Below are 19,195 nucleotides of genomic sequence, written 5' to 3'. Positions count from 1 at the left end.
TCCTTTGAAACTTTGAAGCCAGGTCTTGACTTCTCTCTTGCTATGAAAGCCCTAGATGACATCTTCTTCCAATAGAAGACTGATCTACCTGGAAAATTTGTACTTTCATGCAGCCACCTTCATGAATTATCTTAGCTACATTTTCTGGATATCTTGTTGCAGCTTCTATATCAGTATTTGCTATTTCACCTTGCACTTCTTTATGGAGATGGCTTCTTTCCTTAAAGCTCGTGAACCAACTTGGCTAAGCTTCAAACTTTTCTGTAACTTTCTCACCTCTCTCAGCCTTCATAGAATTAAAAAGAGTTAGGGCCTTGCTCTATATTTGGTTTTGGCTTAGGGAATGTTTTAGCTGGTTTGATCCAGACCACTGAAACTCTCCGTATCAGCAATATGGCTGTTTCCCTTTCTTATCATTCTCATGTTCACTGGAGTAGCACTTTTAATTTCCTTCAAGAAGTTTTCCTCTGCATTTACAACTTGGCTAGCTGTTTGGCACAAAATGCCTGGCTTTTGGCCTATCTCGGCTTTCAATGCGCCTTTCTCACTAAGCTTAATTATTTCTAGCTTTTGACTTAGAATGAGAGATGTGTGACTCTTCCTTTCATTTGAACACTTAGAGGCCATTATAGGGTTATTAATTTGCCTAATTTCAATATCATTGTGTCTCAGGGAATAGGGAGGCCCAAGGAGAGGGTAGAGACTGGGGAATGGTTGGTTGGTGGAACAGTCAGAGCACACAAAACATTTATCAGTTAAATTTGCTATTCTATATGGGCACAGTTCATGGAGCCCCTAAACAATTACAATAGTAACATCAAAGATCACTGATCCCAGATCACCATAACAAATATATTAATGAAAAAGTTTGAAATATTTTGAGAATTACCGAAATGTGACAGAGACATGAAGTAAGCAAAATGCTGTTGGAAAAAACCAATAGACTTGCTCAATGCAAGGTTGCCACAAACCTTCAATGGAAAAAAAAAAAAATGTAGTATTTGCAAAGTGCAGTAGAGAGAAGTGCAATAAAATGTGGTATGCCTGAACTTCCATGTTGGTGCAGTCCCTAAGATACCTTTCTGGTTATGCACATGTTTTTAGTCATAATCATTTGATAATTATTGTACAACATTAGATTCATGTTTTAGTGGTTCCTCTCTCTTTAAGGTACAACATTTTGTATCATGGACAGCCAGTAGCAAAAGGGAGTTAAGAGGAATATGGAGAACACAGTTTTTGAGACATATTAAACCCCAAAATGGACTTACGAGGAATATGATAGTAGAATAGTCAGGGTTATTAAAAGAATTTCTGTTCTGAAAACTTGTAGGCATTTCCTGTGTGGGCTATCAATGTGACATCACCAGTCAAAATCTAGGCATTTAGTGCTCACAGATAAAAGTATAAATAGGGCTTTACCTTTTGGCAAGTATTTTATATATGAGAGGATATAGTTTCTTCAGATTGAAGATTATTGAGAATTCATATTGAAACTATTGGTTTTATAGAGAAACATTGACCGGATGGTCATTTAAAGTTGTAAGTATAAAGCCATGTAATATATTAGTAGTGCCTATAGCATATCAGCATACTGCATATCAATAAACGTTACTTAAAAATAATTTTCCACTTTACTCTAAATTCTGGGTTTCTAATTTTATTAATGGAGTCCTTAAATTAATTTGAAGACCTTCATTTTGAAACATTTTGGTATCTTTGCTTATTTCAATATCTTTGGGATTTATAACATTTTTAAATTTTAATACTCTATATCTGCTTCTAGCCATTATGAATAATCAAAATTGATTTAATATGATCTGTTTTCAAATACTGAAGTGTATACAATTCAGAAATAAGTCATAATTGAATCCTTTGAAAATAAGTGAAGAATTAAATATTAAAGATATTTGAAATACTCATTGTCTATGAATTATATGAATGCAATGTGTATGATATATAAGTATATAAATAATGCAGAAATTTGATGTTCAGACACATGTTCATGTTACATGTTTCAAATTCTGTTCTAAATTAAACCCTTACAAGTTAAATTTTTTCAAACATCAATGGAGTTTGAGAAAAGACACTCAGTTTGAAAGTAAACTGCACTTTAATGATAGAATAATGAAAATGAGATCTACCAGCTATGTCTATTTTGTTTCCACTTTTTAGATTTCGATTTTGACAGTGCCAGGAGAGGAACCAGGAACTTTTGCTGTTCGAGTCATTGAGTTGTGTCCTTCAACAATGACATGCATGAAAGGCACATGTAAGCACAGTAGAATTTAGTCGTCTTGTGTGCTTGTTGAGGAAGTAAAGGGGGGCAGCCATTGATAAAGTTGTCTGGGTTCTGTTTATAGTTTTGCCATATATTTTTTTATTCACACTATTTGTTCACACGCTTTATGTTCATACAGTAAGTCATTTTATACCTTCCCCTTGCCTCTAATCATGTTTGTGGCTACATCTTCATAGGCACAATTTATAAACCCTCCAGGGAAAGAATTGCTGTGACTTTCCAGTTCTTTCTGTAATTTTACTTAAGCTTATTAGGAATATACTTTCACAAAATTTATTTTCTCTACTGTTAGTTTTCTTCTTTGCTTTTCCTTAGAATTCTTAATCCAGTTTATGAACTTCTACCATATGTAAATCCTCTATTTTTTATGAGTCTAAAGTTAGGTACTACTTCATGTTCTTTTACCAATATGTATCAAAATTTCTGTCTCTAACACTGTCAGATACCATGCTTGTAGAATGTATTTCTTAAAGGTGTTTCACTAAGTAGAAATCAGCAAGGATACATTGGATATCATTATGCCTAGACCTAAACTATGTACTATAGGGATTACAAAAAGCAGAGGGTGGCATGCCTGATTTGAAATGTTCATAATCTTATTGCACACCTAATAGAACAAGACAGTATTAACTGTGTGCAGTGTATTCTGCTAGACATTTCAGGATAGGTAAAGATCAGTATGACATAGGCCTGACCTTAGGGGACTCAATCTACTGGGACAGATAAGACAAACACAAAAGTAGCTGTAAGAGGCAGAATATGAAAGTACCAAAAAACAGTGGACTGTAGAGATTCATAGGAGGGAAGCAACAATGTCATTAGCTAGATTTTTTAAAATTCTGTAAATTTATATTGTTTTATTCAAACTGTTACATGAATTATGAGAAACAGAAGACTAATCTGGTTTGGCATAGTCAATGAAAACATGACTATGTCTTCAAATGTAGAACTACTACTTACTAAAAGATGTCAGAAATGTAGTTAAACAGAGAATTCGGAGCTTGTTGCCAGCAGGAAGAGTGAAGAAAACTTGTCCCTTATTGCTGTAATCCTAAATTTCAGTTTGAAAAGTAGCTCACTGATGGTTTTCTACCTTATATAGTGATTTGTGAATTAAGTAAATTTTTACCATGACAGTTACCATTATTTTTCCCTATTACCTTAACCGTTTTTTTTCATGTCTTTTTATCTGTGTTAGTATCTTAGATATAAAGTAAAACTACACTCATCTTTGGTTTTCTAAATTACATTTATTTTATGTTAGTGAATATTTTTGTAAACTTTTTTATAAATTTATTTTATTTTATTTTTCTGTTTGAAATATTTTTGTATGCCCAGTCTAATGATACATACTCACTATTGATGGTTTGAAAGATATAAAAAAAGTAAAATTACTATAATCCTTCTACCCATAGATGATAAACACTTGGTGTGTATTTCTTTATCTTGCTTTTTATATGTGTATACATATATATTTCCATAAATATGCAATACTATTTTATATATTGTTTTATAATCTGCTTTTTAAAAAGACTTAATACAACAAAAATCTTTTTGCATGTCGATGATATTTTCAGTGATTGTGGGTATACCATTTTTATCTAATCCCATGCTGTTGAGATAAAGAGTTTTGAAAATTTTTACTTCATAGTCCTATAAAAAACAGCCTAATAAACAAATATTTGTGAAATTCCATTGTTTTTTAAAAACTGAGTGGAATTAGGGTGCCTGGGTGGCTCAGTTGGTTGGGCGACTACCTTCGGCTCAGGTCATGATCCTGGAGTCCCGGGATTGAGTCCCGCATTGGGCTCCTTGCTCGGCGAGGAGTCTGCTTCTCCCTCTGACCCTCCCCACCTCATGCTTTCTCTCTCTCTCAAATGAATAAATAAGGTCTTAAAAAAAAAAAAAAAAAAAACGGAATGGGATTATTGGGTCAAAGTGTATAGTTTTTTTTTTTTATTTTGCAGTTATAGATTCATAGATATTTGCAGAGATAGTACAGAGAAGTCCCATGTACCCTTCACCCAGTTTCTTCCAATAGTTATATTTTACCAAATTATAGTACAATGTCAAAACCAGGAGTTTGACATTGTTCTAATGTGCATATGTGATTTTATCACATATGTAGATTCTTAAGCAACCATCACCACAAGGATCCCTTGTATTGCCCATTTATAGCCATAGCTATATCCTTCCCTCCCCATACTAGTTACGTAATCCCTGGCAGCCACTAATCTGTTTTCTATCTCAGTAATTTTGTCATTTTGACAATGTCATATAGAATGAGTCATATAATAGGTAATCTTTTTTTTCTTTTTTAATTTTTTTCTTTTTTTATTTAAAACAATAGGTAATCTTTTGACTTTTTGTTGTTTTTTTTCTCAGTATAATTAAGGTTCACCCAACTTGTTGCATGTATCAATAGTACATTCCTGTTTATTGCTGAGTAGTAGTCCATGATAAGCTGTACTTCCTTCTGGCCTCCATGGTTTCTAATGAGAAATCTTCTGTTATTTGAGTTGTTTTTCCCCTGTAGGTACTGTGCTCCCCCCCACCCCAGGCTGCTTTCAAGATTTTTCTTAGTCTTTAATTTTGAAGTTTTAATATGATGTGTCTTGACATAGATTTCTTTGGAATTATTCTATTTGACATTTATGTAGCCTCTTGAATTTGCAGGTTTATATCTTTTGCCAAATTCAGAAAATGTTCATCCTTTTTTTCTTTGAATATTTTTCAGCCTTACCCTCTTTCTCTTCTTCTTCTGGGATTCATGTGACATGTATATTAGAACTTTCGTTATAGTTCCACATGTCTCTGAAGCTCTGTTCCTTTTTTTAATTCAAAAGTATTATTTGTATGCAAACAATGAATCATGGCACCTGGAGGTTGGAGAACTTCCTCATTACTGCAGAGTGATTATAGTGTAGGCTGTCTAGTAGGCCTCCACTGATTTCCACCCTGGCTAGGAAGAGCACAGGAGTGCCTTGTTACTGCTCCTCACATGGTCTTCATTGACAGGATGGAAGAGGAGAATGGTTTCATTACTCAGGCAGTGGTGGGAGTCCTGAACCTCCATTAGGCCTCCACTGACACCACCCCAGTGTCTCATTACTGCTGGGGAGGGGTCAAAATCCAGGATGTTGTCATGGTCTTTACTGAAACTGCAGTTAAAAGTGAGGGGATAGAGAAACATTTATCCAGCAAAGGGATGTCAAAAGAAAGCCAGACTAGCAGTACTTAGACAAACTAGACTGTAACAAGAGACAAGGACATTATATAATAATAAAGGGGACAATCCAACAAGAAGATATAACAGTTGTAAGTATTTATGCACCCAACATGGGAGCACCCAAATACATTAAACAGTAACAAACATAAAGGAATTAATTGGTAGTAATATGATAATAGTAGAGAACTTAAACACCCTACTTACATCAATGGACAGATCATCCAAGCAGAAAATCAGCATGGAAACAATGACACACTGGACCAGGTGAATTTAACAGGTATATTCAGAACATTCCATCCTAAAACAGCAGAATATATATTCTTTTCAAGTGTACATGGAATACTCTCCACTACAGATCAAATATCAGGTCACAAAAGAAGTCTCAACAAATTAAACAAGATCTAAGTCACACCATTCATCTTTTCTTCTTATTTTTTATTTTAATTCCTGATAGTTAACATACAGTGTTCTATTTGTTTCAGGTGTACAGTATTATGATTTGTCAATTCCATACATCATCTAGTGCTCATCACAACAATTGCACTCCTTAATCCCCATCACATATTTTACCCATCCCCCCCACCTCCCTTCTGGTAACCATCAGTTTGTTCTCTTTAGTTAACAGTCTGTTTCTTACCTTGTCTCTCTTTCTTTCCCTTTGTTTGTCTCTTCTGTTTCATAAATTCCATATATGCATAAAATCATATGGTATTTGTCTTTCTCTGACTTATTTCACTTAGCATTATAGTCTCTAATTCCATCCATGTCATTGCAGTTGTCATGCAATTGTCATTATTTCATTTCTTTTACTGGCTGAATAATATTCCATTGTGTGTATACATACATACCACATCTTCTTTATCTATTTACAATTGATGTACACTTGTGCTGCTTCCATATCTTAGCTATTGAAAATAATGGTGCTATAAACATTGTGGTGCATGTATTCCTTTGAATTAGTGTTTTTGTATTCTTTGGGTAAATACCCAGTAGTGCAATTGCTGGGTCCTATGGAAGTTCTAATTTTAACTTTTTGAGGAACCTACCATACTGTTTTCTACAGTGGCTGCACCAATAGTCATTACCACCAACAGTTCAAGAGGGTTCCTTTTTCTCCACATTCTTGCCAATACTTTTTGTTTCTGGTGTTGTTGATTTTAGCCATTCTGACAGGCATGAGGTGGTATCTCATTGTGGTTTTGATTTGCATTTCCCTGATGGTGAGTGATGTTGAGCATCTTTTCATGTGCCTATTGGCCATCTCTGTCTTCTTTGGAAAAGTATATTCATGGCTTCTGCCTGTTTCTTAACTGGATTATTTGTTTTTAGGGTCTTGAGTTTAGTAAGTTTTTTACATATTTTGGATACTAACCCTATATCAGATATGTCATTTGCAAATATCTTCTCCCAATCCATAGGCTGCCTTTTAGTTTTGTTGATTGTTCCGTTCACTGTGCAGTAGCTTTTTATTTTGATAGTTCACTTTTGTTTTTGTTTCCTTTGCCTCAGGAGACGTATCTAGAAAAATGTTACCACAAATGTCAGAGAAGTTACTGCCTGTGTTCTCGTCTAGAAGGTTTATGGTTTCAGGACTCACATTTAGGTCTTTAATCCATTTTGCATTTATTTTGTGTATGGTATAAGAAAGTGGTCCAATTTCATTATTTTGCATGTTACCATGCACTACTCCCAACCCCATTTATTGAAAAGACTCTTTTTCCCATTGGATATTCCTCTGCTTTGTTGAAGATTAATTCACCATATAATTGTAGGTTTATTTCTGGGTTTGCTATTCTGTTCCATTGATCTGTGCGTCTATTTTTGTGCCAGTACCATACTGTTTTGATTACTACAGCGTTGTAGTATAACTTAAAAACTGGAATTTTGATACCTCCAGTTTTATTTCTCTTTTTCAGGATTGCTTTGGCTATTTGGGATCTTTTGTGGTTCTGTGCAAATTTTAGGATTATTCTTATTTCTGTGAAAAATATTGTTGGCATTTTGATTGGGATTACATTGAAACTGTAGAATGCTTTGGATAGTATAGACATTTTAGCAATATTTGTTTTTCCAACCCATGAACATGGAATGTCTTTCCATTTGTTTGTGTTGTCTTCATTTTCTTTCATCAGTGTTTTATAGTTTTCAGAGTATAAATCTTTCACACCTTTGGTTAAGTTTATTCCTAGATATTTTATTGTTTTTGGTGCAATTGTAAATGGGACTATTTTCTTATTTCTCTTTTGGCTGCTTCATTATTGGTGTATAGAAATGCAGCAGATTTCTGTACATTGATTTTGTATCCTGCAATTTTCTTGAATTCATTTATCAGTTCTAGTAGTTTTGGGTACAGTCTTTCGGGTTTTCCATGTATAGTATCATGTTATCTGCAAATAGTGAAAGTTTTACTTCTTCCTTACTGATTTGGATGCCCTTTATTTCTTTTTGTTGTCTGATTTCTGTGGCTAGGACTTCTAGTACTATGTTGAATGTAAGTGGTGAGAGTGGACATCCTTGTGTTATTCCTGATCTTTGGGGAAAAACGCTCAGTTTTTCACCATTGAGTATGATGTTCGCTGTGGGTTTTTCATATAAGGACTTTATTAAGTTGAGGTATGTCTCCTTTAGACCTATTTTGTTGAGGTTTTTTATCATGAATGGATGTTGTACTTCATCAAATGCTTTTTCTGTGTATATTGAAATGATTATATGGTTTATATTCTTTCTCTTATTGATGTAATGTTATCAGTTTGATTGATTTGCAGATATTGAACCACCCTTGCATCCCACAAATAAATCCCATTTGATTGTGGTGAATGATTTTTTAAAATGTGTTATTAGATTCGGTTTGCTAGTATTTTGTTGGGGATTTTTGCATCTGTGTTCATCAGAGATATTGGCCTGTAGTTTTCTTTTTTTGTGTTATCTTTATCTGATTTTAGTCTCAGGGTGATACTGGCCTCATAGCATGAACTGGAAGTTTTCCTTTTCTATTTTTTGAAATAGTGTGAGAAGAATAGACATTAACTCTTCATTAAATGTTTGGTAGAAATGACCTGTGAAGCCATCTGGTCCCACACTTTTGTTTGTCGGGACTTTTTTGATTACTGATTAAATTTTAGTTGCTGGTAATCACTCTGTTCAAATTTTCTATTTATTCCTGTTTCAGTTTTGGCAGGTTATATGTTTCCAAGGATTTATTAATTTCTTTTAGGTCATCTAATTTGTTGGCATATAGTTTTTCATAATATTCTGTTGTAATTGTGTTTCTGTGGTATTGGTAGGTATTTCTCTTCTCTCATTTGTGATTTTATTTATTCCAGTCCTTTCTCTTTTTTTCTTGATATGTCTGGCTAGTGGCTAATAATTTTATTAATTTTTCAAAGAAACAGCTCATTTTGTTAATCTGTTCTATTTTTTTTTTCTACATCATTTCTTTTTTTTTATTTTTTTTTATTTTTTTTTATTTTTTTTTTAAAGATTTTATTTATTTATTCATGAGAGACAGAGAGAAACAGAAGGAGAAGCAGGCTCCCAAGGAGCGGGAAGCCCGATGCGGGACTCGATCCCAGGACCCTGGGACCACGACCTGAGCCGAAGGCAGACGTTTAACCATCTGAGCCACCCAGGCGCCCTACATCATTTATTTCTGCTCCAATCTTTATTATTTCTTTCCATCTGCTGGTTTTATATTTTGTTTGTTCTTTTCCTAGCTTGTTTAGTTATAAGGTTAGATTGTTCCTTTGAGATTTTTCTTTATTCTTGAAGTAGGCCTGCATTGCTTTAAATTGCCCTCTTAGAATAGCTTTTGCTGCATCCCAAAGGTTTTGAACCGCTGTCTTTTCATTTACATTTGTTTCCATGTACTTTTCTATTTTTTCTTTTATTTCCTGGTTGATCCATTCATTGTTTAGTAGCATGTTATTTAACCTCCCTGTAGTTGTGGTCTTTCAAGATTTTTTCCCCATGTGGTTGACTTAGAGTTTTATGATGTTGTGTTTAGAAGAGATGCTTGGTATAACTTCATCTTTTCAAATTTGTTGAGGCTTGTTTTGTGGTCTGATATGTGATCTATTCTGGAGAATGTTCTGTGTGTACTTGAAAAGAATGTATATTCTGCTTTAGGATGGAATGTTCTGAATATATCATATATATTCGTATATGTTCAGTCCATCTGCTTCAGTGTGTCATTCAAAGGCATTGTTTCCTTGTTGATTTTCTGTTTAGATGATCTGTCCATTTATGTAAGTGGGGGGTTAAATTCCTCTGCTATTATTGTATTATTATTAATTATTTTGTGTTATTAACTTTTATGTATTTGGGTTCATGAATATTTACAATTGTTTTATCATCTTGTTGGATTGTACCCTTTATTATTATATAGTGTCCTTCTTTGTATTACAGCCTAGTGTGTCTCTTATAAGTATCACTAATCTGGCCTCCTTTGACATCCATTTGCATGATGACTTTTTCTCCATCCCCTTACTTTCGATCTGAAGGTGTCTTTAGGTGTAAAATAGGTCTGTCGTAGGCAGCATATAGATGGGTCTTGTCTTTATCCATTCTGTCACCCTATGTCCTTTAACTGGAGTGTTTAGTCCTTTTGCATTCAAGGTAATTATTGATAGATATGTATTTATTACCATTTTATTACTGCTTTTGTGGTTGTTTCTGGATATTTTCTCTGGTCCTTTCTTGTCTTTCTCTCCTTCATGGTTTGATGGTTTTATTTAGTGATATATTTGGATTTCTTTCTCCTTATTCTTTGCACTTGTTTTTGATTGGTAGTTACCATTAGCTTTGTATATAACATCTTCTCCATGTAGCAGTCTGTATTAAGCTGAGGGTCATTTTAGTTTGAACCCATTCTTTACTCCTCTTCTCCCTACGTTTTAGGTATGTGGTGTCATTTTTTACATCCTTGACTGACTTTTTACAGAAATAGTCATTTTTACTACTTTTGTGTTTTCTACCTTCATACTGTCAATATTGGTCTTTCCTTTCCACTCAAAGAGTCCCCTTTAAAATTTCTTGTAGGGCTGGTTTAGTGGTCATGAACTCCTTTAGTTTTTTGTTTGTCTTGGAAACTGTCTCTCCTTCTATTCTGAATGATAACCTTCCTGGATAGAGTATTCTTGGCTCCAAATTTTTCCCATTTAGCACTTCGAATATATCATGCAACTTTCTAATGGCCTGCAAAGTTTCTGCTGAACAATCCTCAGATAGCTTTATGGGTTTTACCTTGTATTTAACTGTTTTCTTTTTCTTGATGCTTTAAATACTTTTTTTAATATCTGTATTTTGCCAATTTAATTACATTATGTCTGGTATAGATCTGCTTTTGTTGATTTTGTTGGGGGTGTCTGTGCCTCCTTCATCGGGATATTTGTTTCCTACCCCATATTAGAGAAGTTTTTAGATATTTTTTTTTTTTTAGCTATTATTTTTCAAATAAATTTTCTACCCCCTTTTTTCTCTCTTCTTTGACTCTTGTAAAGCAAATGTTACTATGTTTGATGGAGTCCCAGAGTTCCTTAAGTCTATTCTCGTTTTCCATAATTTTTTTCTCTTTTTCATCTTGATTACTTTCCATTACTCTCTTTTCTAGTTCATTAATTTGTTGCTCTGCTTCTTCCAGCCTGCTGTTCATTCCATCAAGCCTGTTATCATTTTGTTTAATGAGTTCTTCGTCTCCGCTGTGTTATTTCTTATCTGTTTTACCAGTCTCACTCATGTCTTCTTTTCTCAAGTCCAGTGAGTATCTTTATGATCATTACTTTAAATTCTTTATCAGGCATGTTATTTATATCTGTTTTGCTTATATCTTGGCCTGCGGCCTTGTCCTGTTCTTTCATTTGGGATGCATTTCTTTGTTTCTTCATTTTGTCTACCTCTCTGTGTCTGTTTCTTTGTGTTAAGAAAGTGAGGTATATCTTCTGCTTTTGAAAATAGTGGCTTTATGAGGAAGAGGTCCTGGAGTGCTTTGCAGTGCTCTCTGGCCATAGTCTTGTCCTTTTCTTTCATTTGTCACAAATTCCTCTGTTTTCGCATTTTGTGTAAGTGTCTGTGCCTGCTTGTATGTGTTAGGATAGTCAGCTGTGTCTCCTGTTCTTCAGGGTAATGGCCTTATGAAGAAGAAGTCCTGTGGTGCCCTTAGTGCAGTTTCTGCTGTTACCCAGGGCCTGGTGCTTCAGGGAATGTCTCCAGTGTCCGCTTTGTGTGCTGTGCTCTTGTGTTTGCTTTATCCTTCATGCCTTCGCCAGTGGAGGCTCGCTTTGCCTGTTGTGGATAATGTTTGGTCCTTGTCCTGAATATGGCGAGTTTCAGTTAGATGTGCTCTGGTCTGTGTGAAATGAGACCTTTCAGCAGTGCTGCTGGAACCAAGCCCCTTCAGAACTCCTGGGTGTGGAGTTGTGGTGTGGGCAGGGATTTGGGCTGGTCTTCTGGGGTAGGGGCCGTCCCTCTCTGGGACTGATGCTAGTGACTTGGAAGGTTGGTTCCGCTGGAGCACTGGGGGTTGGAGGGCAGGGCTTGATGTAAGCAAGTTAGGTCTCCAGTGTCAGCACTGTGCCACTTCCAGCAGGTGGCTCTGTGCTTCTGCTGAGGGATTGGGGAGGGGGATGGCACCTGCTAGTTCTTTGTTCCCAGAGGGGAGTCTATGAACACTGCCTCTCTAGGATATGCTCCAAGATGAGCAGATAACCTGCCCATTCTGTTGCTCAGGGGCTCTTCAGATCACTGTTTCTATGCTGTATGTCCGTGGACTGTTTGTACTGCCTTCTCCAACAGCAGCACAATGCCCTCCAGTTCTCCCCCAGCCAAGCCCACTTACCTTTAAAACTGTAGAATTATGCCCTGCTGGTTGCAAGGACTGACAAAATTCGACTCTTCTCACTCTAAGCCAATTGCTATGGGGATTTGTTTTCCCCATGGGCTCCCCTGTGTGTTAGTCCATCTCTCAACCTTCTGCACCTGTTACTCCCTCCCCACCATAGCATCCATAATCCTTTTCTCTCTCAAAACATGTCTCTGCACTTCCAACCTTCTTTTGTGTGGCCTTTTTCTACCTTTAGTTGTGGAGTTTGTTCTGTAAGTCTGCAGGGTGATTTCTGGAGTATTTAGGGTGATTTGGTAGTTAGCTACTTGTATTTGTGGGACAAAGTGCTCCTAGGGTCCTCATGCTCCATTGCCATCGTCCCACACCATGCATCTTTTCTGACCACAATTTTGTGAAACTGAAAATCAACCACAAGAAGAAATCTGGAAAGAGCACAAATACATGGAGGTTAAATAATGTGCTGCTAAACAATAAATGGGTTAATGAAGAATTCAAGGAAGAAATGAAAGAATACATGGTAACAAATGAAAATGAACACACAATGGTTCAAAACATTTAGGATGAAGCAAAAGTGGCTGTAAGAGGAAACTTTATTACAATACATGCCTACCTCAAGGAGCAAAATAAAATCTCATATAAAGAACCTAACCTACACCTAAAGGAGCCTCCAAAAGAACAAACAAAACCCAAAACTGGCAAAAGGAAGGAAATAAAGATTAAAGCAGAAATATATGATACAGAAACATAAACAGATCAATGAAACCAGGATCTGGTTCTTTGAAAAAATAAATAAAATTGATAAATCTCTAGCCAGACTTACCAAAAAAAGGACTCAAAATCACAACTAAAACACCACAGAAATACAGTTGTAAGAGAATATTCCCCAAAAATTATATGCCAACAAATTGGACAACCTAGGAAAAATGGATAAATTCCTAGAAACACATAACCTACCAAAACTGAAGCAGGAAAAAATTGAAAATTTTAACAGACTGATTACCAGCAATGAAATTGAATCAATAATCATAAAACTCCAGGACCAGAGGGCTTCACAGGTGATTTCTAAGAAACATTTAAAGAAAAGTTTATTCCGTTTCTTCTAAAAATATTATAAAAATAGAACAGGAAGCAAAACTTCCAAATTCATTCTTTGAGGGCTTCATCACCCAGATAACAAAACTAGATAAAGTCACCACAATAAAACAAAACCAGAGGCCAGTATCTCTGATGAACATAGATGCAAAAATCCCCAGCAAAATACTAGCAAACCAACTCCTACAATACCTTAAAAAAAATCATTCATCACGATCAAATGGAATTTATTTTCTGGATCCAAGGGTGGTTCACTATATGCAAATCAATCAATGTGATGCATCATATCAGTGAAAGAAAGGATACAAATCATATGATCATTTCAGTAGACACAGAAAAAGCATTTGATGAAGTTAAACATCTATTCATGATTAAACCCTCAACAAAGTAGGTCTAGAGGAGACATACCTCAACATAATAAAGTCCTTATATGAAAAACCCACAGCGGACATCATACTCAGTGGTGAAAAACTGAGTTTTTCCCCAAAGATCAGGAATAACACAAGGATGTCCACTCTCACCACTACATTCAACATAGTACTAGAAGTCCTAGCCACAGAAATCAGACAACAAAAAGAAAAATGGCATCCAAATCAGTAAGGAAGAAGTAAAACTTTCACTATTTGCAGATGACATGATACTATATATGGAAAACCCAAAAGACTGTACCCAAAATTACTAGAACTGATAAATGAATTCAAGAAAGTTGCAGGATACAAAATCAATGTACAGAAATCTGCTGCATTTCTATACACCAATAATGAAGCAGCCAAAAGAGAAATTAAGAAGACAGTTCCATTTACAGTTGCACCAAAAACAATGAAATATCTAAGAATAAACCAAAGAAATGAAAGATTTATACTCTGAAAACTATGAAACAATGATAAAAGGAATTCAAGATGGCGTAAAGAAATGAAAAGACATTCCATGTTCATGGGTTGGAAGAACAAATACTGTTAAAATGTCTACTGTGCAAAGTAATATACATATTTAATGCAATCCCTATCAAAATTCCAACAGTGTTTTCACAGATCTACAAGAAACAATCCTAAAATTTGTGTGTTATCACAAAAGACCCTGAACAGTGAAAACAGTCTTTTTATTCTATCATCATTGAATGTCAGGGCACTATTTTGTTTATTGTAAGATAGGAAAAAGCCCATAGTTCTAAGGCTGGCACAATAGGATGATGATTTATGACTAGAGAAAGAAAAGTATATGAGGGCAGCATTTTTTTTTTTTTAATTTTCAGCATCAGCACAGTGATATGCTATATGGGTCCTGAATCAGAAAAAATTATGTCTGAACCCCTGCTCTGCCACTTACTGAAATATGTGATTTAGGTAATCTAATTAAACTCCATTAGCCTTAGTTTCCCAATCTATAAAATGGAACTAATGGTACCTACTTCATAGGGTTATCTTAAGAAATACATGAAATAACTAATGGGAGTACGTACCCCATTACTCCCAGCAAATACGTGATGATAACTGTTGTTGTTGTTATTATTAATATTATATTTCAAAGATAAATCATCACCATATGACCTTGGACAAATGATCTTGCCATCTCTGTGGTTCCTCTAGGCAGGCCTAAAAAGACCTACACAGTAGTCTTCAATTATTTTATTTTATTTTATTTCAGTATAGGTAACATACAGTGTTGTATTAGTTTCAGGTGTACAATATAGTGATGCAACAATTTCATACATTACCCAGTGTTCATCATGACAAGTACACTCAATCCCCATCACCTATTCATCCATTGCCTCACATTCTTACCCTCTGGTAAACCATCAGTTCTCAGTAGTTAAGAGTATGTTTCTTGGTTTGTCTCCATGTCTCTCTCTCTTTTTTATTTTTGCTCAATTGTTTCCTTTCTTAAATTCCACATATGAGTGAAATCATACGGTATTTATCTTTCCCTGACTGACTTCTCTTAGCATTGTACTTTCTAGCTCAATCCATGTTGCAAATGGCAAGATTTCATTCTTCTTTACTGCTGAATAAAGTTCTACATACACCCCACATCTTCTTTATCCATTCATCTATCACTGAATACTTGGGTTGCTTCCATAATTTGGCTAGTGTAAATGCTGCGATAAACAGGGGTGAATGTATCCATTCGAATTAGTGTTTTTGTATTTTTGGGGTAAATTGCCAGTAGTGTCATTAATGGATCATATGGTAGTTCTATTTTTAACTTTTTGAGGAACCTCTGTACTGTTTTCCACAGTGGCTGCACCAGTTTGCATTCCCACGAACAGTGCACAAGTGTTCCTTTTTCTCCACATCCTTGCCAACATCTGTTGTTTCTTTTTTTTATTGTAGACATTCTGACAGGTGTGAGGTGATATGTCATTGTAGTTTTGATTTACATTTCCCTAATCCAAAGCATTCTTGAAAAAGAAATAATAATTCCAGGCTTCAATTTATATTATAAGCTATAGTAATCAAAACAGTATGGTACTGACCCAAAAAAAGACACAGATCAATGGAACAAATAGAAAACCCAGAAATAAACCCACAGTTACATGGTAAATTAATTTTTAACAAAGGAGGAATGAGTATACAGTGGGAAAAAGATAGTCTCTTTAGCAAATGGAGTTGGGGAAGCCTAACAGCAGCATGCAAAATAATGAAACTGGACCTCTTTGTTTGACGATAGACTAACATAAATCCAGAATGGATTAAAGACCTAAATGTGAGAGCCAAATCCATAAAAATCCTAGAGGGCACAGGTGGTAATTTTTCTGACATCTGCTACATTATATGTCTCCTGAGACAAGGGAAACAAAAGCAAAAATAAAACACTGGGACTACATCAAAATAAAAAGCTTTTGCATAGTGAAGGAAACAGTGAACAAAACTAAAAGGCAACCTATGGAATGTGTGAAAATATTTGCATATGACATTCTATAAAGGGCTCCTATCTAAAATATATAAAGAACTTCTACAACTCAACACCTGAAAAACAAACAATCCAATTTAAAAATGGACAGATGACATGAACAGATATTTCTCCAAAGAAGACATACAGATGGCCAATGGACTCATGATTCTCAGTATCACTTAAAATCAGGGAAATGCAAATCAAAACTACAATGAGCTGTCACCTCACACCTGTCAGAATAGTTAAAATCAACTCCAGAAACAACAGGTGTTGGTGAGGCTGTAGAAAAAAAGGAGCACTTGTGCATTGTTGGTGCCAATGTAAACTGGTGTGGCCACTGTGGAAAACAATATAGAGGTTCCTCAGAAAGTTAAAAATAGAAGTACTTTACAATCCAGTAATGGCATTTACCAAGAAGTACGAAACACTAATTTGAAAGAATACATGCACCCCTCTATTGCAGCATTATTTACACTAGCCAATTTATGGAAGCAGCCCATGTGACCATCAATAGATGAATGGATAAAGAAGATGTGGTTTATATATGCAGTGGAATATTATTCAGCCATAAAAAGAATGAAATCTTCCCATTTGCAACACCATGGATGCAGCTAGAAATTACAATGCTAAGCGAAATAAGTCAGAAAATGGCAAATACCATCTGATTTCACTCATGTGGAATTGAAGAAACAAAACATGATCAAAGGAAAAATAAAAGAGAGACAAGCCAAGAAACAGACTCTTCACTATAGAGAACAAATGATGGTTATCAGGGGCGCCTGGGTGGCTCAGTTGGTTGGGTGACTGCCTTCGGCTCAGGTCATGATCCTGGAGTCCTGGGATGGAGTCCCACATCAGGCTTCCGGCTCAGCGGGGAGCTGCTTCTCCCTCTGACCCTCTCCCCTCTCATGCTGTTTTTTTTTTTTTTTCTCTCTCTCTCTCTCTCAAATAAAATCTTTTAAAAAGAATGATGGTTATCAGAGGGGAGGTAGGTAGAGAGATGGCTGAAATATGTGATGAAGATTAAGGAGTACACTTACCATGATGAGCACTGAGTGATGTACAGAATTGTTGAATCACTATCTCGTTCACTTGGAACAAAAATGACAGTGTATGTTTACTGGAATTAACATAAATTTTTAAAAGGGGAGAGTGAGAAGATTGTGAGGAAAAACACATCTTCATCAGCTCCAGAAATGACCTCATTACAGCAAATGTGCTCGAGCCTCCAGGGGCTTCAGAAGGTTAGGACAGTTTGTGGAAAATTTAGGCCAAAATATGGTCTCTGGACCAGCCATGGCTTATCTGGAGACTTGTTGGAAATATATGAAAACTGAACCCTGGCCTACTACTTCAGAAACCGTGTTTTGAGAAGCCCTGTAGGTGATTCAGAAATACATGAAAGTTTGAAAGCCACTGCTACAAAGGAATGAGATGCCTTTTTAGGGTGAAAAGGTGGTGTCAAAGCAAAGATTGCATTAAAGTTTAAAAGACAAGGAAAACCTTATTGAAGAGTATTGCAAAAAAGAGAGAGGGCAGAACAACTCAGTCTGAATTCCAACTCCCCTGAGGTAGAGGGTGGGAGGGTTTTTAAGGCCTAGGGTGAGCTAATGACAAAGTACTAGAGGATATTGGCAGTGCAGTTGTAAATGGGATTGAGTCCTTAATTTCTTTCTTCTGTCTCATTGTTAGTGTATAGAAATGCAATTGATTCTGTGTGTTGGTTTTCTATCCTGCAACTTTGCTGAATTCATGTATCAGTTCTAGCAATTTGTTTATGGAGTCTTTTGGGTTTTCTACATATAGTATCATATTGTCTGCAAAGAGTGAAACTTTGACTTGTTTCTTGCCAATTTGGATGCCTTTTTTTTTTCTTTTTGTTGTCTGCTTGCTGAGGCTAGTACTTCCAAACTGTTAAAGAATGGTGAGATTGGACATCCCTGTCATGTTCCTGACCTTAAGGGAAAAGCTCTCACTGTTTCCCCATTAAAAATGATATTCACTGTAGGCTTCTCATAGATGGCTTTTATGATTTTGAGGTATGTTCCCTCTATTCCTACACTGTGGAGAGTTTTAATCAAGAAAGGATGCTATATTTTGTCAAATGCTTTTTCTGCATCTATTGAGAGGATCATATGGTTCTTGTCCTTTTTTTAATGTGGTGTATGATATTGATTGATTTGAGGTTGTTGAACCACCCTTGCAGCCCAGGAATAAATCCCACTTGGTTGTGATAAATAATCTTTTTTTTTTTTAAAGATTTCATTTATTTATCAGAGAGGGAGAGCATAAGCCAGGGGGAAGGGGCAGAGGGAGAGAGAGAAGCAGACTCCCCACTGAGCAGGGAGCCTAATACAGGGCTTGATTCCAGAACCCTGAGATCATGAGCTGAGACAAAGGCAGATGCTTAATCCACTGAGCCACCCAGGCACCCCAATAATCCTTTTAATGTACCGTTGGATCCTATTAGCTAGTATCTTGGTGAGAATTTTTTGCATCTATGTTCATCAGGGATATGGTTCTGTAATTCTCCTTTTTGATGGGGTCTTTGGTTTGGAGATCAAGATAATGCTGGCCTCATAGAAGGAGTTTGGAAGTTTTCCTTCCATTTCTGTTTTTTGAAACACCTTCAGAAGAATAGGTATTAATTTTTCTTTAAATGTTTAGTAGAATTTCGCTGGGAGGCCATCTGTTCCTGGACTCTTGTTTGTTGGGAAATTTTTGATTACTGATTCAATTTCTTTGCTGGTTATGGCTCTGTTCCGGTTTTCTATCTCTTCATGTTTCAGTGCGGATAATTTTTTTTTTATTCTTATGTTAATCCCCATACATTACATCATTA

General features: G+C 35.7%; 1 protein-coding gene across 3 annotated transcripts in view; it reads left to right on the top strand.

Moving 5' to 3' along the window:
• Positions 1-19,195, top strand: part of CHM (CHM Rab escort protein) — a 206,492-nt gene that overhangs the window by 146,760 nt on the left and 40,537 nt on the right. For all 3 annotated transcript variants that reach the window (XM_035028821.1, XM_035028822.1, XM_035028823.1), the window contains exon 12: positions 2,176-2,272. In XM_035028821.1, coding sequence (XP_034884712.1) covers positions 2,176-2,272 — 97 coding nt within the window. The remainder of the gene's footprint in view (positions 1-2,175; positions 2,273-19,195) is intronic.

This window comes from Mirounga leonina, unplaced genomic scaffold (genome assembly GCF_011800145.1).
Source record: "Mirounga leonina isolate KUSES-001 unplaced genomic scaffold, KU_Mleo_1.0 Mir_204, whole genome shotgun sequence".
NCBI classification, from domain to species: Eukaryota; Metazoa; Chordata; class Mammalia; order Carnivora; family Phocidae; genus Mirounga; species Mirounga leonina.
The sequence above is the reverse complement of the archived record's forward strand: the minus strand, read 5'-3'. Positions and strand labels throughout refer to the sequence as shown.